Consider the following 21,845-nt stretch of genomic DNA (forward strand, 5'->3'; position numbering starts at 1 on the left):
ATAAACAAATAGTAAATATATAATACATATATAATAAATATATAATAATATATATGGTCATATCACCTTGTACTTCGGTACGTGACAAAAAATTATAAATAATAAAAATAATAAAAATTAATAAAATAAATTGTCAAAAATAATGAAATGAATTAATTATATTAGGAAAGCAGGAAGTGAACAAATGTTCAATCAGTTACTGATTGTAAAAGTACCAGATGGAGGGGTAGGATTTAATAAGCTTTGCTTCTTCTTCTGGCAAAATTTTCAGTAATTAATAAATTATTTTTTTAATGCTAAGTACCCCCTTAGTAAAAAACGTTTTTTTTTCATATAGCAATAATTAATAAATGTATAATAAATAATAAACAAATAGTAAATATACAATAAATATATAATAATATATATGGTCCTGTCACCTTGTACTTCGGTACGTGACAAAAAAAATAAAAATTAAAAAAATTAAATTAAATTTAAAAACTTAAATAATTAAAATTAATAATAATAATAATTAAAAAAAAATTATATTAGGAAAGCAGGAAGTGAACAAATGTAACAGTTACTGATTGTAAAAGTACCAGATGGAGGGGTAGGATTTAATAAGCTTTGCTTCTTCCTACTCCTTTTGGACATGTGGAACTGTGAACTGATTATGGGATGCATTCAATTGTAATCTGATGCATGTTCAAATGGAATTAAACCATTACCATTAGCATTAGCATTACCATGATTGTTTTGGTGTCGCACCCAGATACTGGAACTCTCTCTCCAACCTGGTGGCCTCCTTGCTCAACTCCGTGCGCTCCATCGCCTCCCTGCTGCTCCTGCTCTTCCTCTTCATCATCATCTTCTCCCTCCTGGGCATGCAGCTCTTTGGCGGCAAGTTCAACTTTGAGGAGACGCGCCGCAGCACATTCGACAACTTCCCGCAGTCGCTGCTGACCGTCTTCCAGGTGATGACTCTTTTAAGACGCCTCATTCGGCTTCTGCTGCAATTGACACGCCGTTACCCGCCGTGTAGATCTTAACCGGAGAGGACTGGAACTCTGTGATGTACGATGGCATCATGGCGTACGGGGGGCCGTCCTTCCCCGGAATGCTGGTCTGCATCTACTTCATCATACTCTTCATCTGCGGAAACTGTATCCTGACAGTTTAGAGTTTTTTCACCTTTTGCTGGTGTACCCGTCATGAAAATTCCGGGTGCTACACATCTCCAAGCAAAGCCCACCACCATCCTTAACGTGCCCTCACAACCAGACATCCTACTCAATGTCTTCTTGGCCATCGCTGTGGACAACCTCGCTGATGCGGAGAGCCTGACATCTGCCCAGAAGGAGGAAGAAGAGGAGAAGGAGCGAAAGAAGCTGGCCAGGTAAGGAGGTTGGACGTTGGCATGAAACCTTCAGCAGAAAGTCAACGTACTGAAGTTTTATTTTATTTTTTTTCCAGACTGGGTACTCCAGACAAGCGTCACAACAACGAGAAGCCTCCGCTGGAGGAGGAGAAGAGGGAGAAGATTGAGTTGAAGTCCATCACGTCCGATGGCGAGACCAACACCGCCACCAAGGTAGACCGAAATGAAGATGAAGTGTGGTAGAGCTGAAGTCAATAAATGCATGAATGCTCTTCAACAGATCAACATGGATGATTACTGCGGAGATGAAAGTGAGGAGAAGAATCCATATCCTGCTAATGATTACATAGGTAACACACACACACACATGAAGCACGCTTTTGGGGGCTTGGATGGAATTAGTTTGACTTCTCTGCTCTTCTTCAGGTGACGAGGAAGACGACGAACCAGAGATGCCAGTCGGCCCGAGACCGCGACCCCTCTCGGACATCCAGCTGAAAGAGAAAGCCATCCCCATGCCCGAGGCCCGCGCCTTCTTCATCTTCAGCCACACCAACAAGTAAGACTCAAGAATTGGACCAGCATCTTAAAAGTTAGGGTTACATCTTTGAACCGTGTTGTAAATATGTGTAGCAAAGCCTGGGGGCGGAGGGTGGGGGGGGGGTCCAAGGGTGGCATCTTGTCCATTTTTAATCATGACAAAGTACAATTACTGTATTTCCTGCACTGTAAGTATCCGGAGTATAAGTCGCACAATGCCAAAAATGCATAATTAGGTAGAAAAAAACATACGTAAGTCGCACAAGCCCATAAATGCATAATTAGGCAGAAAAAAACATACGTAAGTAACACTGGAGTATAAGTGGCACAAGGCCAAAAATGCATAATTAGGTAGAAAAAGACATACGTAAGTCACACTGGAGTATAAGTCGCATAAGGCCAAAAACGCATAATTAGGTAGAAAAAAACATATGTAAGTTCCACTGGAGTATAAATCGCACAATGCCAAAAATGCATAATTAGGTAGAAAAAAACATACATAAGTCGCACAAGGCCAAAAATGCATAATTAGGTAGAAAAAAGCATATATATATAAGTTGCACTAGAGTATAAGTCGCACAAGGCCAGAAATGCATAATTATGCAGAAAAAAAACATACGTAATTCGCACTGGAGTATAAGTCGCACACGGCCAAAAATACATAATTAGGTAGAAAAAAACATACATAAGTCGCACAAGGCCAAAAATGCATAATTAGGTAGAAAAAAAACATATATAAGTTGCACTAGAGTATAAGTCGCACAAGGCCAAAAATGCATAATTAGGTAGAAAAAAACATATGTAAGTTCCGCTGGAGTATACGTAAGTCGCACAAGGCAAAAAATGCATAATTAGTTAGAAAAAAACATACGTAAGTCGCACGGGAGTATAAGTCGCACAAGGCCAAAAATGCATAATTAGGTAGAGAAAAACATATATAAGTCGCACAATGCCAAAAATGCGTAATTAGGTAGAAAAAAAACATACGTAAGTCGCACTGGAGTATAAGTCGTACAGGGCCAGAAATGCATAATTAGGTAGAAAAAAACATACATAAGTCACACTGGAGTATAAGTCACACAAGGCCAAAAATGCATATAATTAGGTAGAAAAAAGCATACATAAGTAGCACTGGAGTATAAGTCGCACAATGCCAAAAATGCATAATTAGGCAGAAAAAAACATATGTAAGTCACACTGGAGTATAAGTCACATTTTTTGCGGGTAATTTATTTTCCAAACTACTTGACCAATGATGAATGCTAACACACTGTACCTGGGCTTTATTTTAAGACGGGTAGTGAAGCCTGAATTTCAACCACCATCATTAAAAAGTCACATTCACATCCTAGGAGCCTCCTTTACCAGAAGATATTAAATTGTCTCTGTGTTGTTTTCTTTCAGATTCAGGGTCCTCTGCCATAAAATAGTCAACCACAACATCTTCACCAACCTCATCCTCTTCTTCATCCTGCTCAGCAGCATCAGTCTGGCTGCAGAGGACCCGGTCAAGAATGACTCCTTCAGAAACCAGGTTGATTGACGCTCAGGAGGTTTATCGTGATGGGTGGTGTTACGTTTCATTCCTTCCCCGGGAACTGTACAACTTGGATAAAAGGCCCCTTTGAGCTTTAATGGCGATCTTGACTTTTTAGCGGCACGCTAGTCCTGTAAATAACGGTTAGCTGTGCAAGAAGCAGCATCAGTCTGCTGTTAGCATGTTAACTGTTCATTGTGCTCATTGAATGTAAAGACGGTAAGAAGCACCTCCCGGGGGGGGGGCTCGTAAAAATCACTTTTATTGCATTTTGCTTGACTCTTCAATGAGCTTTAATGCAATAAGGCGTCCTTTTTTTTTTTTTTTTAAGGTTTGGCTCCATTTCTGAATTCATTATCCTTATGTGGTTATTTCTAGACCGCGTAAGAGTTGACAAAGAGTTCAGGCTTTATTCTCTGAAATGTGTTTTTGGGCTGTTTCATGTCAAAACGACGACGTTCTCGGCTCTCGCTGCAGATTCTGGGCTATGCAGACCACGTCTTTACTGGGCTCTTCACCATAGAGATCATTCTCAAGGTAAAACCAAAATACACAAAAAACCAGACAAGTTGTTTGAGAATAATGAAAGGAAAAAATTAATTAAACTTGCATGCAAGGATATAAATCAATACAACCTGAACAGACAGCTTTGAGAGAAAATGTCTATTCATGCTAACCTGTGGGTTAATATAGGACAGAAGCGATTATGGGCAGACTCACATGCCCAGACACCCAAGGCTATTTGAATCAGTGGAGCATTTTAGACTTGCGTAACATTTTTTAAGTACTTTTGCTCTGTTTTTTGGGTTTTTTTGCATACAAGGATATAAATCAATACAACCTGAACAGACAGCTTTAAGAGAAAATGTCTATTCATGCTAACTTGTGGGTTAATATAGGACAGAAGCAATTATGGGCAGACTCACATGCCCAGACACCCAAGGCTATTTGAATCAGTGGAGCATTTTAGACTTGAGTAAGGGTTGAGTTTTCAACCCTTAGATGCATAAGTGGGTCAAAAATGACCCGGTCAGGTTATTTTCTTGAAATATCTTTGTAATTAAAATTTTTTATCATTTCATATTCCAGGTATTCCTCAAAAAACATGTTTTTGATATCATGCCATTCACATTTTTAGCTTACCTTTTATACATTTTAAGAATTTTTTGTTTTTGTGTTACTACACAGAAGCAATTATGGGCAGACTCACATGCCCAGACACCCAAACTATTTGAATCAGTGGAGCATTTTAGACTTCAGTAACATTTTTTAAGTACTTTTGCTGTGTTTTTTTTTTTGCATACAAGTACATAAATCAATACAACCTGAACAGACAGCTTTGAGAAAAAAAATGTCTATTCATGCTAACTTGTGGGTTAATATAGGACAGAAGCAATTATGGGCAGACTCACATGCCCAGACACCCAAGGCTATATGAATCGGTGGAGCATTTTAGACTTCAGTAACATTTTTTAAGTACTTTTGCTCTGCTTTTTCAGTGCGTTTTTTGCAGTTTGATGTCGCAAATAACAAATAATAACAATGTTTCTATATTACAGCTTCAAAAAGGCTTGCTAAAAAGCTCTTTCATATTCATAATCATCTCCAATCCATCACAGATGACAGCCTACGGGGCCTTCCTCCATAAAGGCTCCTTCTGCAGGAACTACTTCAACATCCTGGACTTGGTGGTCGTCAGCGTTTCGCTCATCTCCTCCGGGATACAGTGAGTGCCGTCGGATTTGATTTTTTTTTTTTTTTTACCTCATTAAAATAAATAACTCACCTAGCACCTTTAGCGATTATCACCCCTTGCATTTAAACGGCGTCGCCGAGTCCTCAGAGTCTTTGCCTTCAAGGGCTGTTAGTCGGCTCCGGAAGGACACACAAATCAACGTGTGGAGTGGATAAGTAGGGAAATGTTTGGCTTGGTAAATTACCACCCCGACCCCCCAACACCCACCCCCCCGTGCTCTTTCTTCTTCACACACTCCATGGCTTGTGCTGTTTATTATTAATTAATAAAGATGTCCTGTGCTTCTTGCAGCTAATAACTCATTGGAATGCTGTGATATTTCTCATGTTTTTAATATGCTATGCTACACTCTCTGTCTCTAACGCTTTAATAGACTAGACTTCTCGACGTAAGTTCATATTAGTGCTTGTTAACATGCCCTTAAACACTGTTAACTGTCTCAAAATGTCACTCCCTTATTTGCTATTTCTGTCGTTTGGGAGAGTTTAGCTCTTTTCATGGTGAAAAAAAAATAATAATAATAATACAAGTTTTGAATTGATATAAAACATACATACAGATCATGTATACATGATACAGTGAATGCTCCAATGAATGACGTTATTCAGTTACCCACTGCTTGACCACGGGGGGTGTCTATCAGCGGTTCGATATCTTGGAGGTCCCTTGTAGTTGGAGGAATTCACGAAGCCAGTAGCCTCCACTGTTTCACGGATGCGGGAAGTGGTGGTGACATTTTATACCCATGTTGCCCCCCTTGCAGCCCCCCTAAAATGTTCTTAAGTCCCCCTATAATTTGATATAATTTTATATTTTTTATTGATTAAAAAAAAAAGTTGTATTGTTTTTTGTTTTTTTTTTACAAAAAAAATCATATAATATTACTGCTACTACTACTAGTAGTACAAATCAGAAGAAGAATATAAGTAATAAATCATTTAAAAAAATAAAAAAAAAATAATGTAAAAATAAATAATAATAAAAATTAAATAATAAATAGTAGTAGTAGTAATAATCAGAAAAAGAATATAAATAATACATCATTAAACAAAATAATAAATAATATATAAAGAATTAAAACTAAATAATAAAAATTAAATAAATATTAAATAGTAGTAGTAGTAATCAGAAGAAGAATATAATAATAAATCATTAAAATAATAATAAATGAATAATATAATATAATATAAAAATGATTTATAAAAATAAAATAATAAGTAAATAATAAATAATAGCGGCTTTGCAGTGTAGATTGTGTATACTTGTGTAAATTTAATGGTGGCCTAAAACAATTGAGTATCTCTACAAAATTGGTCCAAAAGTGGGAACAATGCACGTTTTGCGTACTGTGACGTACACTGGAAGTAACCAGTACTTGACTTTAGTGTATAAGGTATAAGGTAGTGCAGGATATTTTGTACCAATGTGTGCCATGTTCGTTAACATTTAGTTTTCGACCTTTTTTAGGCATTTAAATGTCATGCATTGTCACGGCGAATTGTGTGACACTTATGTATGTCTGAATGCTACATAATAGGATTTTTTGGTAGTCCTTAAACACTCCATAGTTAGTAGTGAGAGCAAAAGTGAAACTTGTATATAATCTTTTCCACCTTGACTCCGATTCCTTGGCGTTTTTGCTGGTGGCCTCAGAACGCAAGTAAAATAATTAGTCGGAAATAACAGCCGCTCTGCATCTTAGGAAAATGAACCCCCCTTCCGTAATTGGAGCGTTTACAGTACCAACTGTATATATTACACTGTAATAACCCTCCTTTATGTAAAACTGCAGCATCAATTCATATTTTCATGCAGACAATGTGATTATTTCATTAAATGAAGCTTATTGTTAACAATAAATGGACTCTTAAGATGAACTCAACTCTCCCGGGCAATAGAAATGGCAGCGGAATGGGAAAACTGCCCGTTAAAGGTAAAAAAGCGTGTGGGATGTTTGCGGACTGACACGGTCAAACCGCCGCCTCTTGAATAAAAAAAAAAATAATAATCTGCACGTGTACTAAACCAAATTAGAAAAGAAATGATATTCCATTAAAAGAGGCATAATCGAATTCATTACGGAGAGAAAATATTGATTCTAACTGTCCAAAAGACGGGCCCTCAGGGAGCACTTCCTGTCATGAGCCAGCTGCTGCTAAATGGCGTAACACGCCTCCCCAACCGGGCAGGTCAGCTGCCGCTTTTCACTTTAACCGCTTTAATCTTAATAATTGATATGATTTGATTGTACGCCGCTTTTGACCGTGTCGGCGGCGTCATCCCACGCCGTGTCAGCTACCTTTAATCTCCTTTTCCTGTCACTTTCAGGCGTCACTTTCTTTGCTTTATTTCCGACAACAACCCCTTAGAATGATACACTGGCATTTTGATGACACGCGCTTGTGTGTGTGTGTCTGAACGGAGGAAAATGTTGAGCAAACGTTTTTTTTTTTTTTTTAATCTCATACATTTCATCCTCAAATAGCAAAATGTCAAGGTATTCATTTGAATTTGGAGGATTTTTTTTTTTCGGGCACAACTTTGCTTCCGTTTGGCCTGTACTGACACTTTCCTTCTAGCCTGCACTAGTTTGTGTGTATTTGTTGTGTTTCTGTGTGTGTGTGTGTCTGTGTGGTGTGTGTAGCCGGGTTAGTTGTGTGGTGCTGTTTTGAGTTGAAAAACACACATATTAATGTCTGTTCAAGGAAATAACTTTGTGTTTACAATACAATATGTTTTAATGGGGGGCGGCACGGCGGTCCCCGCCCCCCGCACCCCGCCCCCGCGACCCTCATGAGGATAAGCCTTAATAATGCCTTCTGATTGAATGGTTTATGAAAAACATTTTTTATTTTATTTTAAACTCATATCTGTACTTGTATTGCATATTTCCTAGCTAGCCTTTTGAGTGTTAAGCTGCTGTGTGATGAGTTTTGCGTTCGCTGGAAGACGACACCGTGACATCCTGCGATTTCCAACGGGTTGACATTGTAGAGATCCAGTGGTTAGCGCGTAGACCAGTCCAGGGTGTACCCCGCCTCTCGCCCCAAGACAGCTGGGATAGGCTCCAGCACCCCCCACGACCCTCGTGAGGAAAAGCGGTAGAAAATGAATGAATGAATGAATGTAAATAATACCTTCTGATTGAATGGATTATGAAAAACATTATTTTATTTTAAACTCCTATCGGTACTTGTATTGTATATTTCCTAGCTAGCCTTTTGAGTGTTAAGCTGCTGTGTGATGACTTTTGCGTTCGCTGGAAGACGACACTGTGATGGTCAATGACATCCTGCCATTTCCAACGGGTTGACATTGTAGAGATCCTGTGGTTAGCACGTAGACCTCACAGCTAGGAGACCCCGGTTCAATTCCACCCTCGGCCATCTCTGTGTGGAGTTTGCATGTTCTCCCCATGCTCCTGTGGTTTTCTCCGGGTACTCCGGTTTCCTCCCACATTCCCCAAAACATGCTAGGTTAATTGGCCACTCCAAATTGTCCATAGGTATGAATGTGAGTGTGAATGGTTGTTTGTCTATATGTGCCCTGTGATTGGCTGGCCACCAGTCCAGGGTGTACCCCGCCTCTCGCCCCAAGACAGCTGGGATAGGCTCCAGCACCCCCGCGTTAATGGATTATGAAAAACATTATTTATTTTATTTTAAACTCATATCGGTACTTGTATTGTATATTTCTTAGCTAGCCTTTTGAGTGTTAAGCTGCTGTGTGATGAGTTTTGCGTTCGCTGGAAGACGACACTGTGATGCAGACTGTTCCCCGCCTCTCGCCCGAAGACAGCTGGGATAGGCTCCAGCACCCCCCGCGACCCTCGTGAGGATAAGCGGTAGAAAATGAATGAATGAATGAATGTTTTAATGGCGTGCTAGCGTGGATTTGAACTGTTTTACCACAACCACAAGGGGGCGTCATTGCTCGCTATCTTGGGGTTTCTATGATATGTTATGATGTATTAATCAGTATTATTGTGTCTGTGTTTGTAAGTAAATTCTAGTCATTGATATCCCATCAAAAGTGTTTAAAGATACATTGTGTTAACCCCTCTGTTTTGTTGTTTCGTGCCTTTTGTCTTTTCGTTACATGTCCTCTCTGTCACTTGTTGTGTGCTGTGTGCTCATGCAGCACAAATTGACAAGATCCCCGTCACAATTTTGAAAATCTACAGCGGCCGACAGGGGAGCAAACGTGCAGGAACGTTGAAGCGCTCAAACACGGAAATGATCCAAGACCAAAAAGACCACCAAAACACAAAACACACGCAATGGGATCATGTTGTAAACAAACAATGCTGCAATCACATTAATACTTGCAGGACTAAAAACTAAAACTTGATCCCACCCATGTGATTGCAGCATTTTACGCTTGCGTGTGTTTTATGGATTATTTCCGTGTTCGATCATGGCTGCGTGTTTTTCCTCTGGCGGTCACCGTAAAAAGCGTATTTACCGTGAAACGATTTGGATAAAAAAAATGGATGCAGCACAAAAGTTTTCCAATTTACAAGCTTTACTCCAAAGTATTTCCATTGTATTGAGTGTACTCACTTTTGAGTACTTCTTCACAGTTGCTCCATCCATTTTACCTTTTTTACCCAAAATGAATATTTTATCCACGTCTGATTGAGATCCTCGTTCCAGGTCCAGTGCAATTAACGTGGTGAAGATCCTGAGGGTTCTCCGAGTGCTTCGACCTCTGAGGGCCATCAACAGAGCCAAAGGCCTGAAGGTCAGCCCTGAAACATCTACATAAAAATATTTTAAGATATGACAGCAAGTACCATCATGGTTTTTTGTCTGCTTCTCTCAGCACGTGGTTCAGTGCGTATTCGTGGCCATCAGGACCATCGGCAACATCGTCATCGTTACCACGTTGCTCCAGTTCATGTTCGCCTGCATCGGAGTGCAGCTCTTTAAGGTAAGCGACGTCACGGGACGGCTTCTGGGGTTTCTTGTGCTCATCATTGATGCTGTTGATGTTGTCCTTCAGGGCAAGTTCTTCTTCTGCACGGACAGCTCCAAGCAGACTCAGGCGGAATGCAGGTAAAGGATGTGAACCTACGACGACAACGGGCGCCGTTTCACACCTGAATGTGTGCGTTATGTGTTCTATCAGGGGGTCGTACATCATGTACAAAGACGGCGACGTGGCCAAACCCGAACGGGCGCAAAGACACTGGAACAACAGCGACTTTAACTTTGATGACGTTCTGCAAGGCATGATGGCTCTTTTTGCTGTGTCCACCTTTGAGGGCTGGCCAGGGTGTGTGCACGCCCACACACACACACACACACACACACACGTGGTACCGGTGGTGTCGTATGGTCTCCTAACGCGCTCGCATCTTCTCTCCAAGGCTGCTCTACAAGGCCATCGACTCTCACGCCGAGGACGTGGGCCCCATCTACAACTACCGCGTGGTCATCTCCATCTTCTTCATCATCTACATCATCATCATCGCCTTCTTCATGATGAACATCTTCGTTGGTTTCGTCATCGTCACGTTCCAGGAGCAAGGCGAGCAGGAGTACAAGAACTGCGAGCTGGACAAGAACCAGGTAATGTGATCCGTGCACCAAAGTCTCTTCTGGTAATAGTAATGGTAATGGTAATGGTAATGGTAATGGTTGAATTTCATTTGAACATGCATCAGATTACAATTGAATGCATCCCATAATCAGTTCACAGTTCCACATGTCCAAAAGGAGTAGGAAGAAGCAAAGCTTATTAAATCCTACCCCTCCATCTGGTATTTTTACAATCAGTCACTGTTACATTTGTTCACTTCCTGCTTTCCAAATATTATTTTTGTATTTTTTAATGTATTTTATTAATTTTTATTTATTATTTTTTACAGTATTTTATTAATTTTTATTTTTTTATTTTTTACTGTATTTTATTAATTTTTATTTATTATTTTGTTTTATTTTTGTATTTATTTATTTATTTATTTTTGTCATGTGCCGAAGTAATGGTAATGGTTGAATTTCATTTGAACATGCATCAGATTACAATTGAATGCATCACATAATTAGTTCACAGTTCCACATGTCCAAAAGGAGTAGGAAGAAGCAAAGCTTATTAAATCCTACCCCTCCATCTGGTACTTTTACAATCAGTAACTGTTACATTTGTTCACTTCCTGCTTTCCATAATATAGTTTCAGTTTTTTTTATTTTATTTAATTGAAATATGTATTAATATAAATATATTATATTGTTATATTATTATTATATCATGATTATATGTTATTATATACAATATACTTATATATTAATATTAATTAAAATTTTAATTTATAATTATATTTTAATTTAGATTATTTATTGTATTATTAATTATTGTATATTATTATTTAAATTATTAATTTATTTTTTACTTTTTAATTTATTTTATTTTTAGTGATATATTATAGCACATCATGACTGGTTGAAGACTCTTCATCCTTGTATTGTATTGTATTGGTTCACGTTTTTGTGTGTTTTGTCACAGCGCCAGTGCGTGGAGTACGCCTTGAAGGCCCGCCCCCTGCGCCGCTACATCCCTAAGAACCCGTACCAGTACAAGGTTTGGTACGTGGTCAACTCCAGCTACTTTGAGTACCTGATGTTCACCCTCATCCTTCTCAACACCATCTGTCTGGCCATGCAGGTAAAAACACACAAAGAGCGAACAAGAATCTTGATGTTCATTCTGCAGCCTTCATTTTTTTTTTGTGTTTGCATCTTTGCAGCATCACGGCCAGACAAAGAACTTCAATGACGCTATGAACATCCTCAACATGCTCTTCACGGGGCTCTTCACCGTGGAGATGATCCTCAAGCTCATCGCCTTCAAGCCCAGGGTAGGACCAATTTGCTGCGGTTACATTTTTGTTGTTATTTTAACAAAACAAGACTTTTTATTGTTAGCATTAGTCAGCGTAAAACTTGCAATGCGTATTATTAACCGTGTTCCCCTTTTTCCATGATTGCATAAGCATGGGGTTAAAAAAAAAAATCCTTGTGTCGTGAACCCGTCCTTATTCTACTCCTATCCTTGCCTCTTAATGTTTATTTTGATACTTCATAAATTTTGGGGCAAAAAGTCCGAGTCCTGCACGCCACCTTGTTTGGGCAGCCATATTGGATTTATCTGCCCAAGCAATATGGTAACGAAGAGGACGGTAAGTCAGGGTGTGTTACTCAAGTGTGAATGCCGTCACCTCAAAGCTTCCGATATGAAGTGGACCGGGACCACTTGAGAAATGGGACGTGGTCTCGGTCTGGAAGAATGTGGTCTCGGTCTGAACAAGCATGCCATGATAAAACCCCCCCTTCCTGATGAACCGTTCATGCTTGTTCAAGCTCTACTTAGATCCAACAGTGCAAAATGTACATTTTTTTGTCAATGTCACAATGTTGCTCTTTAAAAGTATATTTTAGAAGCTTTTAGTGAAATTTAAGATGGTAAAAAAAATGGCGGCGTTCACACATGTGTGAATGCACACACCAATATGGCCGCTGTGACGGCTTAACCGTGCGACAAGGTGGTGTGGTGTTTCCCTTTCTAACCTTCCTCTCTCACCTTACCCCCCCCCCCCCCCCGTTTCCCCCCAAATCCTTGTATAGGGGTACTTTAGTGATCCCTGGAATGTCTTTGATTTCCTCATCGTAATTGGAAGCATAATAGACGTCATTCTCAGTGAGATCAACGTAAGTACTCGCCCTCCGCCCGCCTCTACCTCCTTCTTTCCTTCCTTTCTTGTGTCATCTCCTCCATCCTTTCCTCCTATTCCCTCCATCCTTGAGCCCGAGATGGCCATTCATGGGATCCCAGACATGCGGAAGTAAGATACAGTAGGCAGGATTTAGCCACTAACTTCCGACTCACAACATGACAATTCCTTGGAAGTTTTTGTCTTCTTTTTTTTTTTTTTTACATTTAAATGTCTTCTTTTCTGCCTTTTTTTCTGTTCTCTCCATTTCTCGCCCAGCATTATTTTATCGATGCATGGAACACATTCGATGCCATGATAGTTGTGGGTAGCATTGTTGACATAGCCATCACTGAGGTTAACGTAAGTAGTGAGTCCAGATCCCTTCCATTCCTACACACACACACACACACACACACATACACACACATAACAGGCCGAGCGATACTCATCTTGCATGCTTTCAAATGATTAGAAACCCTGGCCTGCATTTGATCTGGATGAATGAGTGGAAAGAACCAGGCGGCGCCTTATGATGCATTTTTTTTTTTTTCAGTAATTTAGAACACTTTTAAAGCACTTTTGTTGGCTCTACCACCACATTAGGGACACTCGAGATGTTTATCCTTCCTCTTGTGTTAGATTTCTGGTATCGTCTCTTATGTTAACGGGTCGGTTTTGACCCATGTATTAAATCAGCTATAAAATACACTAAAAACAATAAGTTACTATCAAATTTGCTTCTTATTTATTGGTTAGGGCAGCACGGCGGTCTAGTGGACCTCACAGCTAGGAAACCAGGGTTCAATTCCACCCTCGGGCATCTCTGTGTGGAGTTTGCATGTTCTCCCCCCATGCTGCGTGGGTTTTCTCCGGGTACTCCGGTTTCCTCCCACATTCCAAAAACATGCTAGGTTAATTAGAGACTCCAAATTGTCCATAGGTATGAATGTGAGTGTGAATGGTTGTTTGTCTATATGTGCCCTGTGATTGGCTGGTGACCAGTCCAGGGTGTACCCCGCCTTACGCCCGAAGACAGCTGGGATGGGCTCCAGCACCCCCCGCGACCCTCGTGGGGAAAAAGCGGTAGAAAATGAATGAATGAATGATTTCAGTTGTGGATCAAAATATTGCTTTATAGTCATATTATTATTATAACCGGGTCGAAACCGACCCTAACAATACAGTGGTCATAATTTCAACCAGACCATTTTAAAATGTAGTAAAAAAAAATTTTTTTTTGGTTTTATTTTGTTGAAATAGAGTTTCCTGACAAAGTCAAAAAAGCCTTGATGCAATAAACAAATGTGACCCTAACACAAGAGGAGGGTTAAAGATACTCTATTATGCACAATTTACTTTTTAATGATGTTTTTGGAGTTTCGGAGCACCATTGAAACCATAAGAAAAAAAAAAATTATTTAAAAAATTTTAATAAAAATTTTTATTTAAAAAAATTTTTTTTTATTTAAAAAAATTTTTTTTTTTAGTTTTTTATTATTTTATTATTAAAATTGCTCGGCCTGATCATCAGTTATCAACACACACCTTTGTTTGCATTGCTACATCACTTTGCATAACTGATGACAAGATGCAATATCTCCATTCTGGTCCGCTTTTTCTTCAAAAATAGTTTAGTATCCGGAATAAAATGGCTTTATTTCCTGTGTTTTTTTTTTTTTGTTTTTTTTTTTTTTTAGTCCAGCGTACCGACACAGTGAAGGATTTAATCTACAAATGGTTATGCTCAAGGCCGCTGAAATGTATGTAAATATATTTATGCATTCATTTATTCTCGGCGGTCAACGATGGAAAAAAAAAAAAAAGCATAACAATACTCCGGGACCGGCACAAGTCAAATGTTGAGTGTGTATTGTGTGTATACTTCATGCATTGTTGGCGTAGCTATTGTGGCGTGGAGTCCACATCGTTTAGTCGGAAGTTCTGCATCCTATATGACGACGATGGCTGCTCAAATGGAGGAACGTTGCATAATGTGAACACTGGGTACACACGTCTTAATAATAATACGTGCGTCCGCTCAGTGGGTGTACGACACAGATAGAGTGTAAGCATGCACTCGCACCCCCCCTCTTCTAACCCCGGGGGCGGGGGAATGCAGCTGCTTTAACACCATGTAACAAGGCGAGGATGTGCACAAGGGTACCGCAGCATGTTCCCCTATGGTGGAATGAAGTGTGTTTCACCCCAGACGGGGCTGGCCCGGCATACCAATAAGCTCGCCACTTCCCAAGGGTGCCCGGTGCTCGGCTGTTGCCTCTTTTGCGCCTCCGGAAAAAAGGGAATCCAATGCGCATGTGGCCCCCACTCCTCCTCTCTTCCTACAGAAGCTTAGCAATGCTTCTTATGATATAACGCTTAACGATGTCGTCACTTTGATTGGAGCGTTCGATGGCGAGGTGGACGTGAGCGGAGATATGCATCTTTGTCATCGCACTCATGACTAAACCATTTATTGTGTGTCGTGTTTTACTGTGTTTTACGCAGTAACATGCCTTCATTGATGCAGTAACATATTAAGCTAGTAGTAGGAGTAACACTGTGTGATGTAGTGGTGTTGTCACATGCAGTTGCGTAACCTGCCGCAGTAAAATTAGCACTTTTTGATGGAAACAGCCATATTCTATATGTGGTTGATTATATACTTTAGGAGCTTGGTTGTTAATTGAACTATACAGAATCAGAATCGCCTTTATTGTCATTGTATTGCATACAATGAAATTTAGGCTGCACAGCGGTCGAGTGGTTAGCGCATAGACCTCACAGCTAGGAGACTAGCGTTCAATTCCACCCTCGGCCATCTCTGTGTGGAGTTTGCATGTGTGGGTTTTCTCCGGGTACTCCGGTTTCCTCCCAAAAACTTCCAAAAACATGCTAGGTTAATTAATTGGCGACTCCAGATTGTCCATAGGTATGAATGTGAGTGTGAATGGTTGTTTGTCTATATGTGCCCTGTGATTGGCTGTCTCGCCTGAAGACAGCTGGGATAGGCTCCAGCACCCCCATGACCCTCGTGATGGATAAGCGGTAGAAAAATGAATGAATGAATGAATTTTGCCCATCAACCGAAATCCTGAACACGATCCTGTCTATCGTCTCGTCTCGTGAGTTGGCTGTCCCGTGACACCGTACTATTAAGTGGATTGAATTTTTTTCCATGGCCTAAACATATTATGTCTAACACCCTGGAAGTTTGCATGTTCTCCCCGTGCATGCGTGGGTTTTCTCCGGGTACTCCGGTTTCCTCCCAAAAACTTCCAAAAACATGCTAGGTTAACTGGCGACTCCAAATTGTCCATAGGTATGAATGTGAGTGTGAATGGTTGTTTGTCTATATGTGCCCTGTGATTGGCTGGCCACCAGTCCAGGGTGTACCCCGCCTCTCGCCCCAAGACAGCTGGGATAGGCTCCAGCATCCCCCGCGACCCTCGTGAGGAAAAAGCGGTAGAAAATGAATGAATGAATGAAAAAATTATATGAGGAAAGCAGGAAGTGAAAAAAAATTAAAAATCAAAAATACTAAATAAATTAATAATTTAATTAATATTAATATATAAATATATGATATTTAATAATAATAATATATTAATAATAAATATTTAAATTAAATTGAATTTAAAAAAAACTTTAATTATATTATGAAAGCAGGAAGTGAACAAATGTAACAGTTACTGATTGTAAAAGTACCAGATGGAGGGGTAGGATTTAATAAGCTTTGCTTCTTCCTACTCCTTTTGGACATGTGGAACTGTGAACTGATTATGGGATGCATTCAATTGTAATCTGATGCATGTTCATATGAAATTAAACCATTACCATATCCAGTAACAAAATGTAGAATTGCAGTAAACAAAATGTAGTATTGCAGTAAACAAATTGTAGTATTGCACATATTGTACCTGAGTTTCACTTGAATGAATGAATCCTATTGCACATTTGAAGCTTATTGTACATAACAGTGAGGTGTGTGTTTTAGTAGTACAAAAAGTATACTCGTAGTTTAGTAGTATTTCTGCATCATGACCTGTAATATTCATTTTAATTGTAGTACCTAGTCATGTATTAAGTAGCATAACTTTGCGGCTTAACATAGCAAAATAGGACGGCTAAATGGGTTACTTAGTAGAACAATGTAGTAGTATTACAGTGCCTAACCAAGAATGTACTGTTTTTTCCGCTTATAGTCGACACTGTGTGTTATTCAAAGTATATTTAAGCGTTCCGCTGCGTGGCCTGAGGCAATCAGTGTATGCCGTTGTAACGCGGTGTCGAAGACAATTAGCGACTAATTGCATCTTGCTGCAGCATTGGCGTGATGCATGTTTCCACTCTGCATTTGCTAAATATTAAATGGCCTTTGATTGCTCCCGCAAACCCGGGGTGTCTCCGAACGTCTCTTATTGGCAGCTGATTGCCGCCGGCGGGGAAAAAAAAACAAACAAATATTTTGATCATTGTTCCGTCCCTGTTGTCTTTTGTTCAACTGTCAATCACAGCCTCTTAGAGTAGGGGGTGGGCAAATGTTTTGACTCGTGGGCCGTGTTGCGTTAACAAAATTGTTATACCGCTTATCCTCACGAGGGTCGCGGGGGTGCTGGAGCCTATCCCAGCTGTCGAGAGGCGAGAGGCGGGGTACACCCTGGACTGGTGGCCAGCCAGCCAATCACAGGGCACATACGTATAGACAAACAACCATTCACACTCACATTCATACCTATGGATAATTTGGAGTCGCCAATTAACCTAGCATGTTTTTGGAATGAAACCAGAATACCCGGAGAAAACCCAAGCATGCACGGGGAGAACATGCAAACTCCACACAGAGATGGCCGAGAGTGGGATTGAACCTGGGTTTCCTAGCTGTGAGGTCTGCGCGCTAACCACACGACCGCCGTGCAGCCCATTTGTACACAGGGTCATACTATCAGCTATATTCCTCATTTCCCTCAAACTACGAAATTTATTATTTATTATTTATTATTTATTATTTATTATTTATTATTTATTATTTATTATTTATTATTTATTATTTATTATTTATTATTTATTATTTATTATTTATTATTTATTATTTATTATTTATTAGTTTTAGTTTAGTTTATTTGTTTATTTGTTTTATTATTTATTTATTATGTATTTATTAATTATTAATTAATTATTTATTTTTTATTTATTTTTAATTTATTTTTAATTTATTTTTAATTTATGTTTAATTTATTTTTAATTTTAAGTTTTTTTTTTGGGGGGGGGGTTTACTGAATAAGAAATCATGTTAAAAGTTCAAATAGTAAGTAACTGCCGGGCCGCATTCAAACGCTTGGTGGGCCGCATGTGGCCCCCGGGCCGTAGTTTGCCCACCCCTGTCTTAGCGAATGTCGAAGTAGCAATCAGTGACCCTCCGTTGATGAATAAGAAGTTGAAATGCTGTTGTAGAGCTTGGTGGGCCGCATGTGGCCCCCGGGCCGTAGTTTGCCCACCCCTGTCTTAGCGTATGTCGAAGTAGCAATCAGTGACTCTCCGTTGATGAATAAGACATCATGTTAAAAGTTTAAATGTTCTGTTACTGCCGGGCCGGATTGAAACGCTTGGTGGGCCATATGTGGCCCCCGGGCCGTAGTTTGCCCACCCCTGTCTTAGAGTATGTCTTAGTAGTGATCAGTGACCCTCCATTCCTTCTCCTCATCCGCCTCATTTCCTTGTTCCCTCTCTGTCTTGTACGTCTTTTCCTCATCTTTCTTCCAAGGAGACGCTAATGATGTGTCAATTCTGCGGGCGAGCTCTTTTAACAGGGGACAGAGTCGTGGATCGACCCCACCGGGTCCATCCAGTCGTTCGCTGCTCCCTTTTTTAAAAAAATGCTTCCGTCCACTGAGATGTGCTGATATTTGGCGCCTCTTTGACTTCTCAAATGAGGCCGCCGAACATCCAGCAACTCCAGTCTATATTGCGCTGCGCTTTTCAAGCTGGCAGGAAGATAAACAGATAGCTTCAGAGGCAGGCGTCTATCCATCAGCATACACGGAACGCCACGGGCACCTGCACATAAATGTTGCAGAGTGACCGGGGGGGGGCCATTATTCATTATTTCAGCCGGGCGTTTGGCAATATCCCACAGTCCCAACATGATAAAGCAATATCTTTTTTAGAATTTCCCCCCTTCTGGCGCATATGAAATTATTATTTCACTTTGCTTTTTGAACTCCTTAAGCATGACAAAGCAACAACGGTATATTTATATATATATTATTTATATTTGGCACTTTTGATGTTATCTTTAGCAGCTTTTTTGGAAGCTACCAAAATAACACTTCTTCCCACATTCTAGTGCTCCCGGATATAAGTTGAGGATTTAAAGCAGGGGTCTCAAACTCAATTTACCTGGGGGGCCACTGGAGTTAGGGTCTGGGCTGCATCAGGTTTTCCCCCCCAAAAAACAAAAAAAAACGTATTTATTAAAAACAGAAAAATTAATAAACTTTGCTTTGGTTCTGATTTTCTACAAGAAAAGCTCTGATGAAACATTCCACTGTTCTCAAATATCTTAATTTTTATTTTTCTACACAAAATAAGATGAAAAATAAATAAACAAATCAAGAATAAAGAAAATCAATCAATCAGTAATAAATAAATATAATAATAATAATAAAACAGCAAATAATTAAAAACTTAAGAAACCATATATAGTTGGTGGGTAGACAAATTATTTTTTTCAGATTAAAATGAACAAAGCATTATTAGAGCCCTGTAGACATGACAAAACACGACTATAGTCACATTTATACTCTTTTTATTTACAACATATTGCGCAACTGCAGGGTCTTGACACACATGCTAACTCGCAAACTAGAGAGCTACGTAAACGGTAGCCTTCAAGTTATTTCCTTTCAACTAAAAAAAAGCCAAAAACTTACCACTTCCACATGGATAGGGAGGATAACTATTAACAGTTATTTAACTTTTAACCTGAACATTAATCAAACGTAATATTTTTTTCTGGGTCCATGATACCATACAGCAGGGGTCTCAAACATCCGGCCCGTGGGCCAAATGTGGCCCGCAGGACACTAGTTTGAGGCCCCCCGCCTTGATATGTTTAAGTTTAATGTTAGTGCGGCCCGCACAAGTTTGATATGGATGCTGTATGGTATCATGTACCCAGAAAAAAATATTATTATCATGTTAAAAGTTGAAATGCTGTGTTACTGCCGGGCTGGATTGAAACGCTTGGTGGGCTGCATGTGGCCCTCGGGCCGTAGGTTGCCCACCCCTGTCTTAGCGTATGTCGAAGTAGCCATCAGTGACCCTCCGTTGATGAATAAGAAGTTGAAATGCTGTTGTAGAGCTTGGTGGGCCACATTTGGTCCGCGGGCGGCGTGTTTGAGAACCCCTGATTTAAAGCGACAGCCCCCCTTATATATAATAACAAATCATAACAGACACCGACACACTCGCCGGGCGCCGCTCTGTTGCTGATCCTTGTTGCCTCTCCTTAAAGCCAGCTGACTCCTCCTCGTCCTCCTCCTCCTCCTCTTCGTCCTCCTCCTCTTCCTCCTCTCACCCCCCTGTGGTAAGGCCAATGGTACGCTCCGACGGTAACCTCGCCTGCCTCGCTGTACCACCTCCTCCATCCGTACGTCCTGCTGCCCTTGGCATGACCCTCCCCCCCTCCCCCCACCCATCACTGCTCTGTTTACGTTGCTGATATTCCATATTTGGTGATGCAACACCTTTCAGCTGGAGTGACTTTTTGTTTGACTGGTTGTTGCTATGGCACCCGCTGACCCCCCACCCACCCTGCTCTGGTGTCCACTGCTTTGTCACATGACCACAATGTCTATCTATCTATCTACAGTGTGTATCTATCTATCTATATATCTATCTATATATACAGTAGCTATACACTTCATGTCACCGCAGCTTACTGCCCCACGCTCTCATTGGTGCAATGGCGTCCTCTGTGGGCCTGTTTTGGTACTGGTGTAGTCATGTCTTGAGACCTTTCAATGCAATGCAGCATCAACTCCAAAGGGTTGTCATTTTCCATGAGTGCAGTTGGAGTCAAAAAATTGCAAATTATTTCATCATGAAGTGTACCACAATTATAGGCCTACAAATAATAATTAGTTATACTTCCTAGTTACTTTCTTAATAAAAGTAATTAAAATAACATAATTACTTTTTTAATAATCTTGTAGGTCACCTAGGGAAAGAAAAGCTTAAAATATGGCCAATAATTTGGATTTAGCTGACTTGCAATTCCCTGCCACAACGCAAGGGGGCAGTAACCCCGACTCTCATTGACTAGCTCTTTAGCTCCCTGTGTTTTAGCTTAGCCATGTGAGTGTGAATGGTTGTTTGTCTATATGTGCCCTGTGATGTGCCCCTGTAAAATAATTAATTTTTTTTTAATGCTAGGTATGACCCTAGTAATAAAACACAATTTTTCATATATCAATAAATTAATACATTTATATAAATAATAAATAAATAGTAAATATATACAAAATATATAATCATATATATATGGTCACATCACCTCATACTTCAGTACGTGACAAAAAATAAAAAATATTTAAAAAAATAAAATAAATAAATACATTATATTAGGAAAGCAGGAAGTGAACAAATGTAACAGTTACTGATTGTAAAAGTACCAGATGGAGGGGTAGGATTTAATAAGCTTTGCTTCTTCCTACTCCTTTTGGACATGTGGATTAAAATGAACAAAGCATTATTAGAGCCCTGTAGACATGACAAAACACGACTATAGTCACATTTATACTCTTTTTATTTACAACATATTGCGCAACTGCAGGGTCTTGAGACACATGCTAACTCGCAAACTAGAGAGCTAGCGACCTAAACGATAGCCTCCAAGTTATTTCCTTTAAACTTAAAAAAAGCCAAAAACTTACCACTTCCA

The 21,845-nt window shown here is 39.8% G+C and overlaps 1 protein-coding gene across 3 annotated transcripts in view; it reads left to right on the forward strand.

The window, feature by feature from the left end:
- The window catches only part of cacna1c (calcium channel, voltage-dependent, L type, alpha 1C subunit), a 148,248-nt gene that overhangs the window by 109,368 nt on the left and 17,035 nt on the right, over positions 1-21,845 (forward strand). For 2 of the 3 annotated variants that reach the window (XM_058077906.1, XM_058077907.1), the window contains exons 17-34: positions 752-953; positions 1,022-1,142; positions 1,261-1,375; positions 1,453-1,570; positions 1,638-1,707; positions 1,784-1,916; positions 3,302-3,431; positions 3,912-3,971; positions 5,054-5,160; positions 9,846-9,933; positions 10,015-10,122; positions 10,195-10,247; positions 10,321-10,467; positions 10,562-10,763; positions 11,698-11,856; positions 11,939-12,049; positions 12,816-12,899; positions 20,418-20,501. In XM_058077906.1, coding sequence (XP_057933889.1) covers positions 752-953; positions 1,022-1,142; positions 1,261-1,375; positions 1,453-1,570; positions 1,638-1,707; positions 1,784-1,916; positions 3,302-3,431; positions 3,912-3,971; positions 5,054-5,160; positions 9,846-9,933; positions 10,015-10,122; positions 10,195-10,247; positions 10,321-10,467; positions 10,562-10,763; positions 11,698-11,856; positions 11,939-12,049; positions 12,816-12,899; positions 20,418-20,501 — 2,092 coding nt within the window. Of the gene's footprint in view, positions 1-751; positions 954-1,021; positions 1,143-1,260; positions 1,376-1,452; positions 1,571-1,637; positions 1,708-1,783; positions 1,917-3,301; positions 3,432-3,911; positions 3,972-5,053; positions 5,161-5,563; positions 5,579-9,845; positions 9,934-10,014; positions 10,123-10,194; positions 10,248-10,320; positions 10,468-10,561; positions 10,764-11,697; positions 11,857-11,938; positions 12,050-12,815; positions 12,900-20,417; positions 20,502-21,845 lie in introns of all 3 variants that reach the window. The other variant, XM_058077905.1, reaches the window with a different exon arrangement.

The sequence above is a fragment of the Doryrhamphus excisus genome, chromosome 7, assembly GCF_030265055.1.
Source record: "Doryrhamphus excisus isolate RoL2022-K1 chromosome 7, RoL_Dexc_1.0, whole genome shotgun sequence".
NCBI classification, from domain to species: Eukaryota; Metazoa; Chordata; class Actinopteri; order Syngnathiformes; family Syngnathidae; genus Doryrhamphus; species Doryrhamphus excisus.